General features: G+C 41.9%; 1 protein-coding gene across 1 annotated transcript; it reads left to right on the top strand.

Annotated features, from left to right (window-relative positions):
• Window positions 1-1,040: 1,040 nt before the first annotated feature.
• zhx1.L (zinc fingers and homeoboxes 1 L homeolog) lies at window positions 1,041-10,080 on the top strand. The gene is made up of 3 exons (XM_018268253.2): window positions 1,041-1,285; window positions 4,106-6,914; window positions 9,351-10,080. Exon 2 carries the CDS (start codon window positions 4,269-4,271, stop codon window positions 6,909-6,911), a length of 2,643 nt encoding a protein of 880 aa, XP_018123742.1. The 5' UTR covers window positions 1,041-1,285; window positions 4,106-4,268; the 3' UTR covers window positions 6,912-6,914; window positions 9,351-10,080.
• The last annotated feature ends 9,164 nt before the right edge of the window (window positions 10,081-19,244 follow it).

The raw sequence follows: 19,244 nt of genomic DNA, 5'->3' as shown, positions 1-19,244 counted from the left end.
TGGCCGGTATTTTCTCTGCCTGGTCGGTAAAAATTATGGCTGATCCCAATGTTATTAATAGGGAAAAAAAAGATAAATATATAGGAAGGCCGGTATTTTTTTTCCAGAAAAGGTGGCAATCCTAGTGACAGGTCTACTTGAATGTGACTTCTGTTTCTGAAGCTCCATGCTGATCTTGAGTGTGTGACCGCGGTAAGGACCATGATGAATCATTTTGCAGCAGCTCGGTCTTGCCTGTCACTCCTGGGACATCTATACAGCCCTCATGGCGGCTTCCTGAGAGTACGATGCTTACCGCCAAGAAGCTGCCAGCAGGTGTGAGGGCTGTAAAGACAACATGACAGGCAAAGCCACAAGACCGAGCCGCAGCAAGCAGGATGAAGAGCCGCATGAGGCTCCGGCGCCGCGGGTTGCCTACTCCTGGTATAGGGGAACAGGTAGAATGAGGAATGTTGTTGCCACCTGGCCGGTATTTTACTGGCCTGGTCGGTAAAAATGATGCTTGATGCCAATGTTATTAATAGGAAAAATAATATAGGAAGGCCGGTATTTTTTTCCAGAAAAGGTGGCGACCCTAAGGCCGGGGTTCGGTGGGATTCCACCCTCGTTGCAATGGCGGCTGTTCAGGCGTCGGTGACACATTGGATTTCCAGTGAATAAAACCCCCAACATGTATTACTGTACATAACACACGTACATTCTCTTCAGTTTATACATTTAATAAAGTCGATTACAACTAAAACCTGGATTCCCCGTGTATTTCACATGAGGTCACATTATACACAGCCGGGGGCCATTTGCCATGATGTCATTAATCAAACTAAAATGAAGCACATTAGTGACGTCACCAGATCTAAACACATTTCCCTTTATTTTTAGCCAAATGGGAAACATTTCCCTGTAGTTTGCGGCAGAAATACACGAGGGGAGGACCCATTTCAGACATTTTTACCACAGAAACAATTTCCACGCCTCCAATTACCGCCAAAAAAAAATAAATCCGAGTCCGACCCTCGTACGTGTGAGGAGCCCGTCCCCCTTTTTACTGTAACCCCCCCCCCCCGCACACAATCATTTATTGGTTTTTACTTCAGGGAAATTATTATGAGTTTCGGGCGTGAGAGGAATCGGTTGCCCGTTAGTCAGATCCCCCGTGGGTTCGTCTATTCCCAGCTCGGCCTGCTGCCGCGTCTCTGGGATGTGTAAGATAAAGATGGCCGCCGTGCTGCTGCCGGAACAGGGGGAGGAGGCGGCGGCCGAGCGCTGAAGTTAACGGCCGGATCAGGTAAATGCGATGAGGGCCCGCGGCTGCCAGTCACGCCCTATAGCCGGGGCTCAGCTGGAGGCCTCAGGGGGTGGGGGCAGTGCAGGGACCGCGCGCGGGGTGTAGGCCTTGTTGTACTTCCTGTCAGTTCAGTTGCCCGTGGGAAATCACTGCCAGAGCGTCTGTCTCCTCTGCTTAATAACTCACAGCAGCACTTAGTGTGTGGGGGACAGTCCTCTTACTTGTCACTGGCTGACTGGCCTCAAAGCCTGACATACCATCACCCCCTGTGGATAAATACACCACATAGACACCATATATACACCACATATACGCAAATATACACCATATATACACCTCATATACACACATACACCACATATACACACTTATACTACATGTACACAAATATACACCAATACGCCACATATACACACTTATACCACATATACACACATACACCACATCTACATCACACATACACCACATATACACCAATACACCACATATACACCAATACGTCACATAGACACCAATACACCACATAGACAACCACGTAGACACCAAAACATCGCATATACACCAATAAATTGCATATACACCACATAGACACCAATATACTACATATACATAAATATACTACATATACATAAATATACCACATATACACCACATATACAGTTAGGCCCATAAATATTTGGACAGACTTTATATTTCTAATTTTGGTTCTGTACATTACAACAATGCATTTTAAATGAAACAACCCAGATGCAGTTGAACTGCAGACTTTCAGCTTTAATTCAGTGGGTTGAACAAAAAGATTGCATAAAAATGTGAGGAACTAAAGCCTTTTTTTAACACAATCACTTCCATTTCAGAGGCTCAAAAGTAATTGGACAAATTAAAAAACTGAAAATAAAATGTTCATTTCTAATACTTGGTTGCAAACCCTTTGCTGGCAATGACAGCCTGAAGTCTTGAACTCATTGATATCACCAGATTCTCCTTTTTAATGCTCTGCCAGCGCTGTGTTTTTAAATTTAGCCATACGTTTACTTATGCACCAGGTGGCCGAATAAGTGGATCTTTCACCTTCGGATGGGCAATATCTGGGATGATCCAATCGAACCGTACATCAGTACGATAAGAAAGGCTGGGTGCTTACCATTAATCAAAAAATACCAGAAAGTACTCACGACACAAGTTTTTTTTTATGAAACAATGTGGACAAAATATTACTTCATCATATAATATTTATTATAAATGACTAACCTTTTGGCTAGGTCCCTAGGTGTCACTTTGAGAAAGGTAGCCGAAACGTTAGTCATTTATAATAAATATTATGATTCCTGAGAGTGAAACCTTCTTGTAGTAGCTATGGATAATTTATTATTTCAGGCAGCACTTGAGAAAGGTCGAAATGTCAGCCTCCACAATAAGAGCAATGATACAGGGTGCTACTTGGCACTTGCGATTTGTCGTGGCTACTAAACGCTAGAAAATACCCTGCCATAGACAGTACTGGGAATTGTCTCTGCTAAAACACTCAAATCACATTATTGCTCAAACACGCATACAAAGGCATGAAGTAGCACCCTGTATCATTGCCCTTAAGGACTGAAGCTTTTTCACACTAAGACCTGTCATGTGAATTCACTAACTCTCTATGGACTGCACCCAGGAGACATTATCATGTATTTTAAGTAGAGAAATGCCCCTACAATTACATACTAAACCCTCAGGCTAATCTCGCACTTCACATTTCTGGTATCGGTGTCATTTCGCCTGTCACTGTATTCGCAGGCCACATTTTATCCCAAAACTGCTTGCTCATTGTATCTAGTATTGTCATGTTCTTTATCAGCAGAGAAGACACAAAGTGGAACATTGGCCTTAAAGGTAATGCAACCACCATAATCTTATCACCAGTCTTTAGTGAGTTTCAGTTTACACCTGCCTGAAAAAGTGGAACCACTGCAATTGATTTATGGTGATTATTTATTTGGGCTGTTGTTAATTTAATAAAATTAAATATGTAATAAATTGCCACCTGCTCCAATGAGTTCAAGGTAGCCTTGTACTTGGGTTACTGATCCTGGAACCTAGGGCTTTTGCTAGTTATGTTCTACACATAAGGGTTACTGCCTTTCCTGGAAAAAGAAAACATCCATAACTTTACTGGCCAGAGTGCATCCCAGGTACAAACAAATATGTGGATATATAGCATGTGCATTATATGAATTAATGCTCCCTGACTTTTAAAAATAACAATATTAATGTTGGCGAAGTTCAACAACCTTTATAAAAGCAATCCTCCCTCTGTTTTGTGCTTTATATGTTCAAAACCTTTTGGAGGTCCATCATCCTAAAATGTGGTCACCTAAAACTGAGCGTGCACGTACAATGATTGGTACATGTATGGTGGCCTGCTGATTCTGACATATCTGTTTACTTTATATATCGGATGATTAGGTAACAAAAAGCAAAGGTGCAAATGTTGTGTGTGATCCCCATGGGGGATTTCAGTGAGAGTACCTGATGGGCTAATAAATATCTGCCTCTAATCACCTGTGGCTCCTCCCCATTTCATAATATACATCTAGGCCACATCAAACAAGTATTTCTATCCCTAATCCCATGTGTACAGGAATATTCCGTACATTGTCGATCAGTGAGATCAAAGACCATATTGAACAAATTCCGCGGTCCCAGCAGTGAGTTCAGAAATTGAGGATTATAGGTGAAAAGTGACCCTCTTCAGTAGGCTCTGTTGCTCCTTTGAGTAGGTTTTTATGTTAGCAGCATTTTTAATAATTAAAACATTTTTGTGCTTTTCCATAGGTACCTTGCACCATCATGGCACTTACTAATACTGCACTACAGCTTCAAATCAAATGTTAAAATACTTAACATAAGCGAAAAAACTACAAATAAGCCATTTCAGAGGGTGTTTCCATAGCAGGTATTGCCACCTGCACCTTTCTCAAAGACTATTTATTGCACTATGGCAAGTAAAAGGAAATCCACAACACCATGCATGGTGCTCGCAAGCGAGCATGATCCTGATCTGGAAGTTAATTCTGATACAGAAGAAAGGCCCCCTCTTCCTACACCAGTGGGGAACCCTGTTCCAGAGAACTCCTCAAGTGAAGAAGATGTGGTAGAACCCAATGATTCAGACAATCAACAAAATAAAACTGTCGAAGGTGGTTACGAATGTAAATATTGTTCTTTTCAGACTCCGGACTTAAATATGTTTACTTTCCACGTCGATTCAGAGCACCCTAATGTAGTGCTAAATTCTTCCTATTTTTGTGTGGAGTGTAACTTTCTAACTAAACGGTATGATTCTCTTTCCGAGCACAACATGAAGTACCATCCCGGAGAGGACAACTTTAAGTTAACCATGGTCAAGCGCAACAACCAGACCATTTTTGAACAAACGGTTAATGATTTAACGTTTGATGGCAGTTTTGTTCAAGAGGAAAACCAGGAACAGGATGAGCCTAACTCCCCTGGAATCTCAATTAGCAAGACGCCAATCATGAAATTGATGAAGGACAAGTCCGACAAGAAGCGGATTACAGTATCTCAAAACGCAGCCGACGACTGTGGAGAGGACACCGATGTAAAAAGAGAGATTGACCAAAAGGTGAAACTGCAAGAGGAGACCGAAAAAAAGGCACCACCACCTATTTCAGAACCAGCTAAAACAATGAATAGCTTTATCGCTAATTCTCCAGAACTCACCAGTACTGTTGTAACTCCGGCAAATGTTCTTCAATCTGGCCTAGCACAAGTTATCACGGCTGTTCAGGCACAACAGAATTGCAACATCGTTTCTAAAGTCTTAATACCTTTAAATAGCATTCCCAGCTACAATGCTGTCATGGACAACAATGCTCTGTTACTCAGTGCTTACAACAATTTTCCCTACCCCACAGTCTCCGAAATAAAACTTCTTACTTCTCAAACCAAATTCACAGAAGAGCAGGTGAAAATCTGGTTCTCTGCTCAGCGCCTCAAGCATGGTGTGAGTTGGACACCTGAAGAAGTGGAAGATGCTCGACGTAAGCAATGTAACGGTACAGTTCATACCATCCCTCAGACAATTACAGTGATTCCTGCTCAGCTGTCCTCCGGTGCCAATGGTTTGTCTTCTATTTTTCAAACGTGCCAAATAGTAGGTCAGCCAAGTCTTGTTCTCGCCCAGGTTGCAGGCACAAATGCATTACCTGTGACTACACCAATAGCATTAACTGTCGCTGGTGTTCGAAACACTGCCCAGCTGCAAAAGGCTCCACTGCCCACCACCCAACCAGCACCAGAAACAAAACGGGTGTTGACTATCCCTGCTCCCCAAATACCTAAGCAGGAACACATCGGGATGGGTTATGATGCTGGTATGCGTTCAAAGAAAACAAAAGAACAGTTGAATGCACTGAAAATTAGCTACTTAAAAAGCCAATTTCCGCATAATTCTGAAATTGAACGCTTAATGAAACTGACAGGTCTCACAAAAGGGGAGATCAAAAAATGGTTTAGTGATACACGATACAACCAAAGGAATTCAAAGGGTAGTCATGGTATTCATTTCACTAGTGAAGCTGGTGGCATGATCTTTGATTCTGGTGATGAAACAATAGACTCTCCTACTCTCGTGCCACCACCACAACGTAGCAGGCAATCTTGGAATCCTTTTCCAGATTTTACTCCTCAGAAGTTTAAGGAAAAGACTGCAGAACAACTTGAAACTTTAGAGGAGAGTTTTCTGAAAAACTCTGTACCTACGGAAGAGGAGGTGAACAAATTAAGGGTTCAGACTAAACTAACACCAAGAGAGATTGATGCCTGGTTCTCAGAGAAAAGGAGATCTACAGGCATAAAGGAGGAAGCAAGTGACCTTAATGAAAGTAATGCAGGCCCTACTATAAAAGAAGAGGTGGAAGCAAATTTAATGGAAAGTGATGCTTTAGAAAATAGGTCAGGGGCGATATTTGCTGCAAAGCTTGGAAAAAAGTCCCCAGAACAGTTGCACATCCTTAAAAGTGCATTCGTAAATTCACAGTGGCCATCAACTACAGAATATGATAAGCTGGCGGAACAAACTGGACTTGCTAGAAGTGACATTGTGGGATGGTTTGGAGATACAAGGTATGCATGTAAACATAACAATCTGAAATGGTTCTACCATTATCAAGGGCAGAACCAGAATGTTATGAATGGCCAAACGTCCTCTAGAAAAAGGGGCAGAGGAAGACCGAGAGGTAGAGGACGAGGAAGGTCTCGAGGTCGTCCAAAGGGTCAGAGAAGGACAAATAATTGGGAGAGGGTGACGGTGCCAAAACACAAAACTGGGAAAGCACTGCTCAAGGACTACTATCTAACACATAAATTCCTTAATGAGGAAGACCTCGATGAATTGGTTGCAAAATCTCGCATGGGCTATGAGCAGGTGAGAGAATGGTTTGCAGAAAGACTTCAAAGGGAGGATGCTGGTCTGGATCCCTTCGATGAAGAGGAAGAAGACGAGGATGACATTTTGGATGACCAAGATGAGGAGGAAGAGAATGAAGATACTGACGACAGTGATACCTGGGAGCCCCCAAGACATGTTAGGCGCAGACTTTCTAAAAGGGATGATTGATATGTAAGTATAATCTGTGCATGTCAATCATTTTGTCAGGTTTGAAGGAGCAGAAGCTTTTTATATGAAGTAGTTATTGTGGCTGTACTTCCCCCAAAACCAAGTGCTCCCTGAAACCTCGGCAGAATGTGAAGTTACATCTGTCATTAGGGCTGATGATGAATTTTGGTCTCCATGGTGCCATTAATGTGAACGTTTTATTGTATGGGTTGTATTATGTTTTTGTATGTGTATATATAATCATATATATTCATATTTATATGAAAAAAAATATATGTATATGTAGAGATATGGTAATATATAGACAATATATTAAAAATTTAATATCAGCGCTGCAAAATATGTTAGCGCTATATAATTACATGTTAATAATAAAGACAGTGTAGAGCACACCTGTACATGTCCGTTAACTTGGGTGATGCTTAAGCCATAACAAAATATACTGTCTCACAGGTCTTGGTACCAAAAAAAAACTAAAGTATTTTTATTAAAAAAAAAAACCTCACACTTTGGTTACTTCAAGTGACCTTCATTGCACATAATAAACATTGCTGGAATAGAAAACATTGGAGCTATTGGTGGCCCAAATCTTCCCTGCTGAAAGGCTGTGTTGGCCTTGGGTCCATGCAGAAGTCCAAAACATAATTGGGTTAATGTAATAAAAGGCACTAAGTTGCCCCATTGGCAGTAACCCCTAGCAACCAATCAGCAGGTAGAATTTACTAGTTGCCTGTTTAAATGCAAGTAGCTTATTGGTTGTCATGGGTTACTGTTCCAGGCAAACTTAGTGCCTTATATTACATATGGGGGAATGTTTATAATTTCGAATCTATTTATGAAGCTTCGGTAGTGTAGAACTAGTGCTATGTAGTTCACTTGATTTTTTTGTATAATGTATGTAGACAGTGACATTCTTCCAGTCTGCATTTAGTTGTCATTTTATTTTTGGTAATCTTTGAATTAGTGTGTGCACCCCCAGCACCTCCAGTTTGGAATTTTAGCAATTATCTGGTTGCTAAGGTCCCATTTACCTTGGCAATCGGGTAGCGGTTTGAATGACAAAATGGAATCGAAGAGGGCCTAGAAAAGATACGTTTTAGAGTAGCAATGAAACTATAGCCTATAACTATAAATTATAGCCTCACACAGCAATAGTAGTTTATTTGCCAGGGTCAGAGGCCCCCAACCAAATATTTTAAATTGGAAGAAGAAAAGAGTATCTATAGTAATAAGTCAAATCAACTGGATTTGCTGTATTTTTTTGCTCTTGAAGATGTTTCGCTAGTCATCCAACTGTCATTCTCAATTCAGAATTGAGAAAGCCAGTCGGATGACTAGCAAAAAAAATACAGATTTGCTTTATTACTATAGATATATCATGGATGAATGAGAAGCTTCACAGACATGAAGAAGAAAAGAGTCCGAACTGGAAGGCAAAAATGACAAAAGTATGAATATAAACCATTAAAAAGTTAAGAATGGGACATTCTATAAGGGCTGAACTCCATGAACGTCTTTCATTGGATCGACAAAACGCAGGAGACAAGTTGGTTGAAGTCGCAGGCAGCAAAATCTAATTGGACTGAACGAAAAGTAGCAGGTAAGAACTACATTCCATCCGAAACGGCAGAACTGTCGGATGTGAACGCCAAAAGGTGCGTCTTCATTCGACAGTCTTATCATGTGGTTCTGCTACTTTTCGTTTAGTCCAATTAGATTTTGCTGCCTGCGACTTCATCCGACACGTCTCCTGCATTTTGGCGATCCGAGGCGATCCAACGAAAGAAGCTCATGGAATTCAGTCTACAACCAACTTTATAGCAAAGCAAACTGCTCCGCTTTTTTTCTATAAACCAGGAGTCCCCAGCCCTTTTGTACCTGGGAGTCGCATTCAAATGTAAAAAGAGTTGGGGGAAAAACACCAGTATGAGTCCTGGAAGGTGCAAAATAAGGGCTTTGCAGTATTCCTGTTCCAATTTGATACAACAGCTCATCATCCCATTTACTGGATACATTGTATTTTTCCCCCAGAGCACAGCTTTCTTCAATGTGCTGGATTAATGATGTGTGGGCTGGCCCGAAACTCGGGTATCGGGTTGGTTCTAGCCGACTCCCACACAAGATTGCCAGGTAGCCTGCGACCTTACTTGCCAGCTTCCACTTCCGGCAGCCTCTATTTTTAGGCACGCACCTGCTTCTTTTTTCCAACGCCAGAGATGGGTGGGACGACCGCGGCCCTATAAATAGAGTGGGCAGGTTGGGTCGGGTGCGGGTCAGATGTCAACCTGAACATCACTACGCTGGGTTATAAAGAACTAGCAGTGCTCACATCCAAACGCCACCTCTTCTCAACTTAGGCCCAACCCCTCCCTAGTTTGAAAAGGGACTAGTTTTGTAGTTACTAAATCATGCCTGCTTGTTTCCCCATTTTATTCACAGACTTCCAGTTACTGTGAGTGGAGTTCCTCTTCTCTCTTCGAAAAACCAGGAACCACCGAGGATGATGACTTTGGGGAGTGACGGAACTCTGCACTGTGCCAAAGTCACTGTTCGGCAGTCAGAGGACTTTACTGTAAATAAAACTATGTGGGCAGCACATAACCTGTACAATTCAGATTTTAATACATTTTTACAACGTTCTTTCTTTTGTCTTGGTTAGTTGTATTTTATGTGGGGGCGGGGAGCTGAAATAGCAGACAAAACAATGACCACTAGTTTTTGTTCTATCATTATAACCTTTTATTTTTGTCTAGTGTACTTATGTTTGAGAGTTGAGTTTTGCTGCCTGTGTTCTTTGTTCTGGAATTTGCTTCTAGCTTTGAGCGACCAAATATTTTGCAGAGCAAAAAGAGCTACACGTCCCTGAACTACAAAGTCCTCAGCTCACTCTCTCTGCCGCTTCGCCTTTGCACATTTTCGAATTTCCCACTGAAACCCCCATATCAGTACAGCTCCCTGAGCTCCGTTCACATTAAATGTTTGAATCCGCACCCTATCTTTTCCCGATCAGATCAAGGTTTGTGTAGAGACTTTATATTCTGTCGGTGGGTATTTGGATTTTTTGCAGGGGTTTTCCAGTGGTGTTCATTGTGATTTTATAGCTCTGCTTTGCAAACCAAATCTGCTAATAGAAACCTTGCAGCTACCAATAAAAATGAACTTGACTCTGCATATAAATTTAACTTTTCTTTGTGCACGTCGAATACTTCATTTGAAAACTTGCTTGACTAATAATAATTTCTGATGTTGGATTTTGGCAGTACAGGCAGGGCTGTGGAGTCGGAACATTAATCCTTCGACTCTGACTCCTCTGTTTCTAAAGAAACAGTAACCGAAAACTGAAAGGGTATCAAAGTAAAATATAATGTACTGTTGTTCTGCTCTGGTAAAACTGACTTGTGTTTACGTCAGAATCACTACTATAGTTTATATAAACAAGCTGCTGTGTAGCCATGGCGGCAGCCATTCAAGCACAGGATACACAGTAGATAACAGGTAAGTACTACTATAGTTTATGTAAACAAGCTGCTGTGTAACCATGGGGGCAGCCATTCAAGCACAGGATACACAGTAGATAACAGATAAGTACTACTATAGTTTATATAAACAAGCTGCTGTGTAGCCATGGGGGCAGCCATTCAAGCACAGGATACACAGTAGATAACAGATAAGTACTACTATAGTTTCTATAAACAAGCTGCTGTGTAACCATGGGGACAGCCATTCAAGCACAGGATACACAGTAGATAACAGATAAGTACTACTATAGTTTCTATAAACAAGCTGCTGTGTAGCAACGAGGGTAGCCATTCAAGCACAGGATATACAGTAGATAACAGATAAGTACTACTATAGTTTATATAAACAAGCTGCTGTGTAGCAACGAGGGCAGCCATTCAAGCACATGATACACAGTTGATAACAGATAAGTACAGCTATCTCAGTGCATTGTGCCTGATTCTGAGCATTGAGAAGGAGCCAGCACTTCAGAATGGAACTGCTTTGAGACAGCTATTGTTTCTCGCCTTCCCATTGTATTATACCAGAACCCTAGATTGTGTTTACATTGCTAAAAGTGAGAATCAGGTTTTCTTGCTTTGGTGCTATTCTCATGTGTACCACTAGGTGAGGCTAGGGAGCTCTTGGCAATGCAACAAGTCCTTCAGCAGCGGTGTCAGGTAGCTGCTATCTGGTTAGCTGCCCATTGTTCTGTTGATAGGCTGCTGATGGTCTGCTGGAAAGGGGACGATATTACTCCAACTTGCAGTAAAGCAGTGATCCCCAACCAGTAGCTCGTGAGCAACATGTTGCTCACCAACTCCTTGTATGTTGTTCCCAGTGGTCTCAAAGCAGGTGCTTATTTTTTAATTTCTGGCTTGGAGGCAAGTTTTGGTTGTATAAAAAAACAGATGTACTGCCAAACAGAGTCTCATGTAGGCTGCCAGTCTACTCAGGGGCTACTAAATGGCCAATCACAACCCTCATTTGGCACCCACAGGAACATCTTTCATGCTTGTGTTGTGTCCCAACTTTTTATACATCTGAATGTTGCTCACAGGTGAAAAAGGTTGGGGACCTCTGCAGTAAAGAGTGACAGAAGTTTATCAGAGCACAAGTCACATTACCTGAGGGCACCTGGGAAACTAACAATATGTCTAGCCCCATGTCAGATTTCATTTCCTGTGACAGTATACCCTTAAGTACACAACATACAAGGCATTTTAGAAATGCCAAAACTCAATTTTAATGCTATATGAACATAGCGTCTGCTTTTTTGGAACAAACCAAAAAACTTCGGGCTAGGAAGCTGACGCACTACCCTATTGGCCAGGCCCAGACTGGCAATCTGTGGGTTCTGGCAAATGCCAGCGGGGCTGCTATAAGGTCCCATTGAAAGTCAGTATTTAGTGGGCTGCTGGGGGCTGTGTGGGCCCATATGTGGGCTGATTGGGCCTCTGTGTACCTGAAATGCCAGGGTCTATTTTAATTCTCAGTCCTGACCTGCTATTGGCCATCCAAGTCTGCCAACTTGAATGAGGATACTGTTCTAGTTTGGGTCTAAATCTATAACTAAGCCTTTGTCATTGTGGCTTTTAATTTTATTATAGAAACTACAAACATTCCTTAATCTTAAATAAAAGACAATAAGGTTATGTTTGTTGTTTTTATCAAGATGCTGTGAAGTATAAGGTGATAGCATTAGCCTATATAATAATCTGAAATAACTTTACCAGTTCAAAAATATAAACCGCATCCTTTGGTAATTCTAAAACAAAATCAATAAAAAAAAAAAAAATAATAAAAGTGAAATTACAGAAACAAAAAAAAAACCAATTGGAAAGCCTTAAAACAATTTATATATGAATTGAACCTGGCATATAGCTGTAGAATAACTGTTAAATATAATCCAACATCCAGGAGGTTATTTATCAAAGGTCGAATGTAAGCGTTTTTTATACCTCGAAAACTCGAATTTTCGTGGAACACACAAGTCGAACCTTAGTAAATGGCTGGTTTCTAATATGTATAGTAGTGACCATATGCAAATTGTGATACAACCTTTAGAGGTCACTGTTGTATTGGGCTACTTAAGGAGATGTGATCTCATTTTTGTCAGCATATGTGTCACTGTAGGCACCCTAAATTCAGAACCAATGCTAAGCACCCTGTTCCGCCTTTAACAGCCGCCTTTCACCTCGGGAGCAGCCCTCGGCTAATCGGATGCCACTAGGTCTTATTAAGAGAGGTGCCAAGCGAGGGGTTCTGAACAAGGAAAGGGGCAGGACGGTAGTGCAAAGTCTTTTGGGCAGACGGTCACGGTACAAGGCGTAGTCAGATCAGCCCGGGTCGGGGCAGGCAGAGTACAAGCGGAGTCAGGCAGGCAAGGGTCAAACCAGGAGATCAATCAAACCAAGTCAAGACAGGCACGGGTCGGATTAGAGTAGAATAGTCGGTTTACCAGGCAAGGGGTCAGAATCACAGAAGACAGCAGAATCAAGACAGGCAGGGGTCAAAACACGAATCAGATCACAAACAGGATACAAAATAGCTCCCAGGAACTCACTAGGTGAACCTATAACGGGCAATGTGAAAATGTATACTGTGGGGGTCATTTATAAACTTCGCGCAGGGCAGATTGGTTCGCAAAGTGAATATATTTGCCCTGCGCATGGTTATATTTATAAAGCTGAATAAGAGGGTGCATACAGAATTGCGAATTTTTTATTCACAATGCGGATGTCTAAAGGGGCTTTATAAATATGTCACAATTCGCAAATTGCGAATATTTATGCGCACACTCTGCGACTCAATTACGCCACAACTTTGGTGGCGGATAAAATATTCGCAAAACAGTTTTGCAAACTGCGAATTTAACGCTATTTTCGCGCACAACAACCTCGCACATTGGGTGCGCTCGCGCAAACTCCTGTCTCATTTGCGCGCCATTTGCGAAAATTTATTCACACTGCGAATTCGCAAAAACCGGAAAGACGGGCAGAGCAGTGCAATATATTAGCGCTCAGCAAAAAACATGCGCAATACAACCATTTGCAAAAAATATGCGCTGCGCGAACTTTATAAATGACCCCCTGTGACTTTAAATACTAAAAAGTTTGCGCCACTGCGCGCTGGCGTCATAACACCAGCGCGCATGCGCCAATAAATAGGGAAGTGGCGCGCCGCATGCACCCTAAGAAACAGCAGCAGAACAACAGCGTGAGGGGCGTCCCCGCTGAGGGGGCTGCAGGCGTCCCCGCTGAGGGGGTTGCAGGCGTCCCTGCAGACCCCCTCCCACTAGACCATCAGGGTGAGTTATTACACTATGATTACCAGCAACATGCCCAAAATGTGTCAGGCCTTGTGGCCTTAGCAGTCTACTGAGTAAACGTGCTGTTCTCTATTCACTGGGGTGCCATATTCAATTTAATTCTGTTATGGTGGGGAGCACTGCAGACAGAACAGCCAGATATGAATGATGTACAGTGGAGTACGACTATTGAAACCACGTGGGAGTTGGGCAGCTCTTCCTGGTGGTACATTTTCATCTCATACAAAACTTGTGTTGCACAGCAAGATAGCAATGAAAATTCAATATAATAAAATAGTTAGTTGCAGATTTGGCCTAGAAAGGAATATTCTATCTGATAATACAGGTATGGGAGTTTTCCAGATAGGGATCGTTCCATAATTTGGATCTTCATGCCTTAAATCTACTCGAAAATCATGTAAACATGAAATAAACCCAATAGGCTGGTTTTGACTCTAATAAGTATTAATTACGTTTTATTTGGGATCAGTACAAGGTACTGTTTTATTATTACACAGAAAAAAGAAATCATTTTTAAAAATTTGTATAAAATGGAGTCTATGGGAAACGGCCTTTCCATAATTTGAAGCTTTCTGGATAATGAATCCCATACCTGTACAGTTAATCTGATGGCACCCCTAAGATTAGTTGTGGTTATTAAAGGATAAGTAAACCTTAAAAATAAGTGAATGTGAAATTGGGGAGGGTGCTATTATAACAATTCTTATAATAGCACTCTCATCAATTTTACATTCACTTATTTTTAAGGGTTACTTATCATTTAAAGAAAGATCTTATGTTTGATCTAAACTCTAAACATTGCAAGAACAGCAGATCTTTGCCTACTTTCTTAATTGTTGCACAACTTTATTTTGTGCTGGAGGCTTCTCAGCCCAGTCACAGCATTTATCATGGAATTGGCACTGTATCTGTATGTTTGTGCTTGCAGAGTCAAAAATGCCTTTCTTGTGAACTTTTCTAGTCATGCCAGGTAATTTCCTTTGTTTGCCATGATCAAATTAAGCAGCAGAAAAGGATTTCTTCCTAGAGCATCTTGCTGCTGTTAAATCTGAATCTTGCTTTTGGTGGAATGGAATGGGGGAAGGGAAGGGTGGAACTTGGGCTTTAGACCTTTAAGGGATACTGTCTTTGGAAAACATGTTTTATTCCAAAACTCATCAGTTAATAGTGCTGCTCCAGCAGAATTCTGCACTGAAATCCATTTCTCAAAAGAGCAAACAGATTTTTTTATATTCAATTTTGAATTCTGACATGGGGCTAGACATATTGTCAGTTTCCCAGCTGCCCCCAGTCATGTGACTTGTGCCTGCACTTTAGGATGGAACTACTTTCTGGCAGGCTGTTATATCTCCTACTTAAAGGAACAGTAACATCAAAATAAAAGTGGCTTAAAGTAATAAAAATATAATGCAGTGTTGCCCTGCAATGGTAAAACTGCTGTGTTTGCTTAAGAAACACTACTATTGTTTATATAAATAAGCTCATGTCAATGTTAGCCTATGGGGGACCTTCCCTATAGGCTAACATTGGCCTCAGTAGGTTTTAGGTGGCGAACTAGGGGGTCGAAGAATTTTTTAAAGAGACAGTACTTCGACTATCTAATGGTCGAATAGTTGAACGATTTTTAGTTTGAATCGTTCGATTCGAAGGTCGTAGTCGAAGGTCGAAGTAGCCCATTCGATGGTCGAAGTAGCCATATTCGACCATTCGAAATTCAAACTATTTTTCCTCTATTCCTTCACTCGAGCTAAGTAAATGGGCCCCATAGTGTTTGCCCAAAGAGGTGGCTCATCATCAAAATATACTACACTATATTTCTACTATTTTCTTTTTTTGTCTTTCCCTGGGCTTCCTTGTCAAGCAATGTTTCACAGAATATTGGATTTTTACCGGTTGGAGAACGGGATAGAAACGGCTTCAGGGACGAACTTCTGGAAACCTTAAAAACTTTTTCTCTTTTTTTAAATGTCTAGCCCTGTGTCAGATTTCAAAATTAAATATAAAATAATCTGTTTGCTCTTTTGAAAAATGGATTTCAATGCAGGATTCTGGTGGGGGTTATCAGGCTGAGGGCACCTGGGAATCTTAAGGACTCATGTCAAATTTCAACATTACATTTTAAAAAATGTGTTTGCTTTTTTCCAATGCAGGATTCTGCTAGAGGATCGCTATTAACTGATGTTCTTAGTAATCCAGGTGCCTTATCAACAACAGCTCAGACCGAGACTGTTGTGGTCCCACCATAAACGCGTTTCGGACAGCCATTAGGGCCAACAAACGGGAATAGAGTCAGGTGTAGAGCAGTAGTTCCTGTGGTGACCTGTTCCCCTTTTGAGGGACAAACTTAACTGTGAGTAATATCACCTCCATGTCCGGATGTCTGTAGAGTTTGTTTGAGCTGAGAAATCCATTAGTGGACAAGCTTAGATTAACAGCAAAGCAGGATTACAGACCTGAAGAAAGAAATCAATTTGAAGAAATTTTGAGATCAATTTTTACAGGCCAGTAATTTGTGGGATATGATACTAGACATCACCATTGTTAATTCACAGCGATCCTGTTAAGGCTCAGTAAAGCACCGAGAATTCAGAGGAGGTCCACCTCACAATGACAACGACCCTGTAACACTTATTGAGTTGTATCTGAGGATCTCCAAATGTGATAAACTACTAACAATCCTAGGAAAGGTGTTAGATACAAAAATACATAGGGTTCTAACTCAAGAGGGCAGTCCTTCTAATCAGAAATTGCAGATTAGGGTCCAGTATTCTCACATATCCTTGTGGAACATTCAGAATTTGGTCAAACCAAAAAATGATGGATTCAGTGCATCCAGTTATCCCAAATGCATCTCCAAAGTGATATTGAACCAACCCAAGAACAAAGTAGAGAAGTTTGAATAGCCACGACTTCCTAACCCTAGAAAGTGACCAACACGTGTACTAAGAAGAAGACAGCAGATGCACTTTATATATCCATGTGGAAAGATGCACGTACAATGTCAAATGATTGATCATCTCCAATGGCTGTGCTCTTACTCCTGATTTGGAAGGATTTCTGGGAGATCTGCCAGGAGAAGACACCAGGTGCATTTGCTGGCAGAAGCTGCTTTATGTTTCTGCTTTTCCCTCCTGTTGCCTTTAAGAGATAATAAATCCCGACACCTGTTGTGAAAGAGAACAAATTACTAGGTTTTGACACGCAACATGTAATGAAGTCTTTCTGTCAGTGTCTTCTGACTTGCCCTTCATTTGCTTTTGCATTTGTGTTTTATCTCTGTACAAGATGAGACTGGCTTTTTCCAGGAATGTAACCACAGGCTTCTGGGTACTGCATTTAATTATTCATAGGTGCCCTCATCAAGATTGGTAGGTCATGTTAAGTGAGAGGGGCAAGAGAGTTCGAGGCTGACATAGGAATGAATCTACCCTCGCGTCTGTTGATGATTGGGGTTATAGAGGTGGAACTTATAGGGTAATATGTAATACATTTCTTTCTTAAAAAAAAAAAAAGGCTAAACCTAATTTGGCTTAAACAGACAAATACCAACTAGAGGGGTAGAGCATGAGTTACATTTCACCAGGATGGGCTTTCGCTAAGTGGAAAGAGCATTTGATGGTGTTGCTGATCTACATCTCTTTAGTGCGAAAAGTGTAAAAGAAGAGAAAATGGATGCGAGGGGTTCTTTGCAAAACAATAACACAGGCTTTATTCAATTATAAAGCGCCACAGGGTTGATAATACCCACACATGAGGTAGATCAAAAAATGCCAGATACATTCATAGGTGTAGTAGACACAGCATAAATGGCACCACTGAAGGAAAAGCACGGGGAGTTGAAAGTATACTGTCACGGTCGGCACCCAACACCAGAACAAATGCCAAGCACCCTGGTCTCGGCTCGTGCTTCACCTGTAGTGTGACCGTCGTTGGCCTCGGGAGGAGCCCTCAGCTACTTGGATGCCACCAGGACTTAAACGAGAGGTGCAAGGCTAGAGGTTCTGGATAGGCAGAGGGGCACGACTGTTAGCGAGAGTCTTTGGGCAGAAGGTCGTAGTACAAGGCGTTAGGCAAAAGAGTAGTCAGATCAGGCCGGGTCAGGGCAGGCAGAGAATAATCATAGTCAGGCAGGCAAGGGTCAAACCAGGAAGTCAAAGAGAGGGTTAAGCAGAATCGAAATCGGTAATCAGGCAAGGAGTCAGGATACAGAATGTAGAATCGTCAAAAACCAGGCAGGGGTCAAAACAGGTAATCAGGATCAGATTTCAAACAAAATAGCAAAAGCTAATAGAACCAGGAACAAATACCATAACATGCAGCGTGTAAAAGAAAATGTACCTTTAAATAGTTTTAAATTTCGCACCATTGCCATGATACGTCAGCGCGCCTTTAAATCCTAAGGAGGCGCCGCGTGCTACTTAAGAAACCGGCGCCTGAGGCGCAGAAGCTCTGCGTGGTGGGCGTCCCTGCCGTCCCCCCACTAGACCACAGGGTAAGTTTTCGTCACATATACACCTTCCAGGTTGTCAGTTCCTCATGTGGACCGGATCACATACAGCAGACGTGGAACAGGGATAGAACATAGCCTGATTCCCTTGTCAGTAACATGGTCCCTTCACTACAGGCAAACAGGGCCTGAGGGAGAGCTACTGCCTTCTATCCTCCTCGGTGGAGCTTGAAGCTGCTCTTACTAACCAAAGCTCACTAACTCACTCTCTGTAGAGTGCTATAAACAGTGGCTGTCCTGTACACTAGCTAAACCTTGTTCACGAGGTCCCTGTACCTCAACTTCTCTAAAGGAGTTGTCCCTTTAGGTCCTTGTTGACTCCAGGCTCAGTGGACCTTCCACCCAGACCAACTGCTGTAGACCAAAGAGGAAGGACCTCCCCCTGCAAAGCACTATATTGCAGTGATGCAGGAAATGGTCATCAACCTAAGGCCAATTAAATGGGTATACAAAATAAGGTACAAAGCGTTACATGGGGTTTAACCAAGCAACAGGGAAATGAGGCACTGGCAGGGAACAAAGCCACATGGGCCATTATACTTATGGGTCCCTACAGTTGTTATTTATCCAAAAATGCACCATGTTCAGGTAGGTCATTGGCAACATCCAAGCTGTCTATTGAGCAAAATTATATGACATAATGCAATTTTTCATTCTTAATTCTGTAACTTTTATCAGTTTTCATCACTCAGCTGCTGAAAAGCTTTTATGGGGTTGAGTTAACAAATGTAGATGACTTGGGAACCAATGTGGCTAGATACATTTTTATAGAATAATGTAAAAAGTGACATTTGAGTACTGAAGGTTGCAGGTTGGACTGGCCATACTTGTAAGGAGGTTGACAAATGAGCTGGACAACACTGAGCTGATAAGATTATACTACAGCGCCCAATGATCCAATGTGGTCTTCAGCCCAATTGGGGTTTTAAAGGAGAAGGAAACCCCCTGGGTGCAAAAATCCCTCCCCCCCCCTCCCTCCTCCACCCTGGCCTACCTG

Source organism: Xenopus laevis, chromosome 6L, assembly GCF_017654675.1.
Source record: "Xenopus laevis strain J_2021 chromosome 6L, Xenopus_laevis_v10.1, whole genome shotgun sequence".
NCBI lineage: Eukaryota > Metazoa > Chordata > Amphibia > Anura > Pipidae > Xenopus > Xenopus laevis.
The sequence above is the reverse complement of the archived record's forward strand: the minus strand, read 5'-3'. Positions and strand labels throughout refer to the sequence as shown.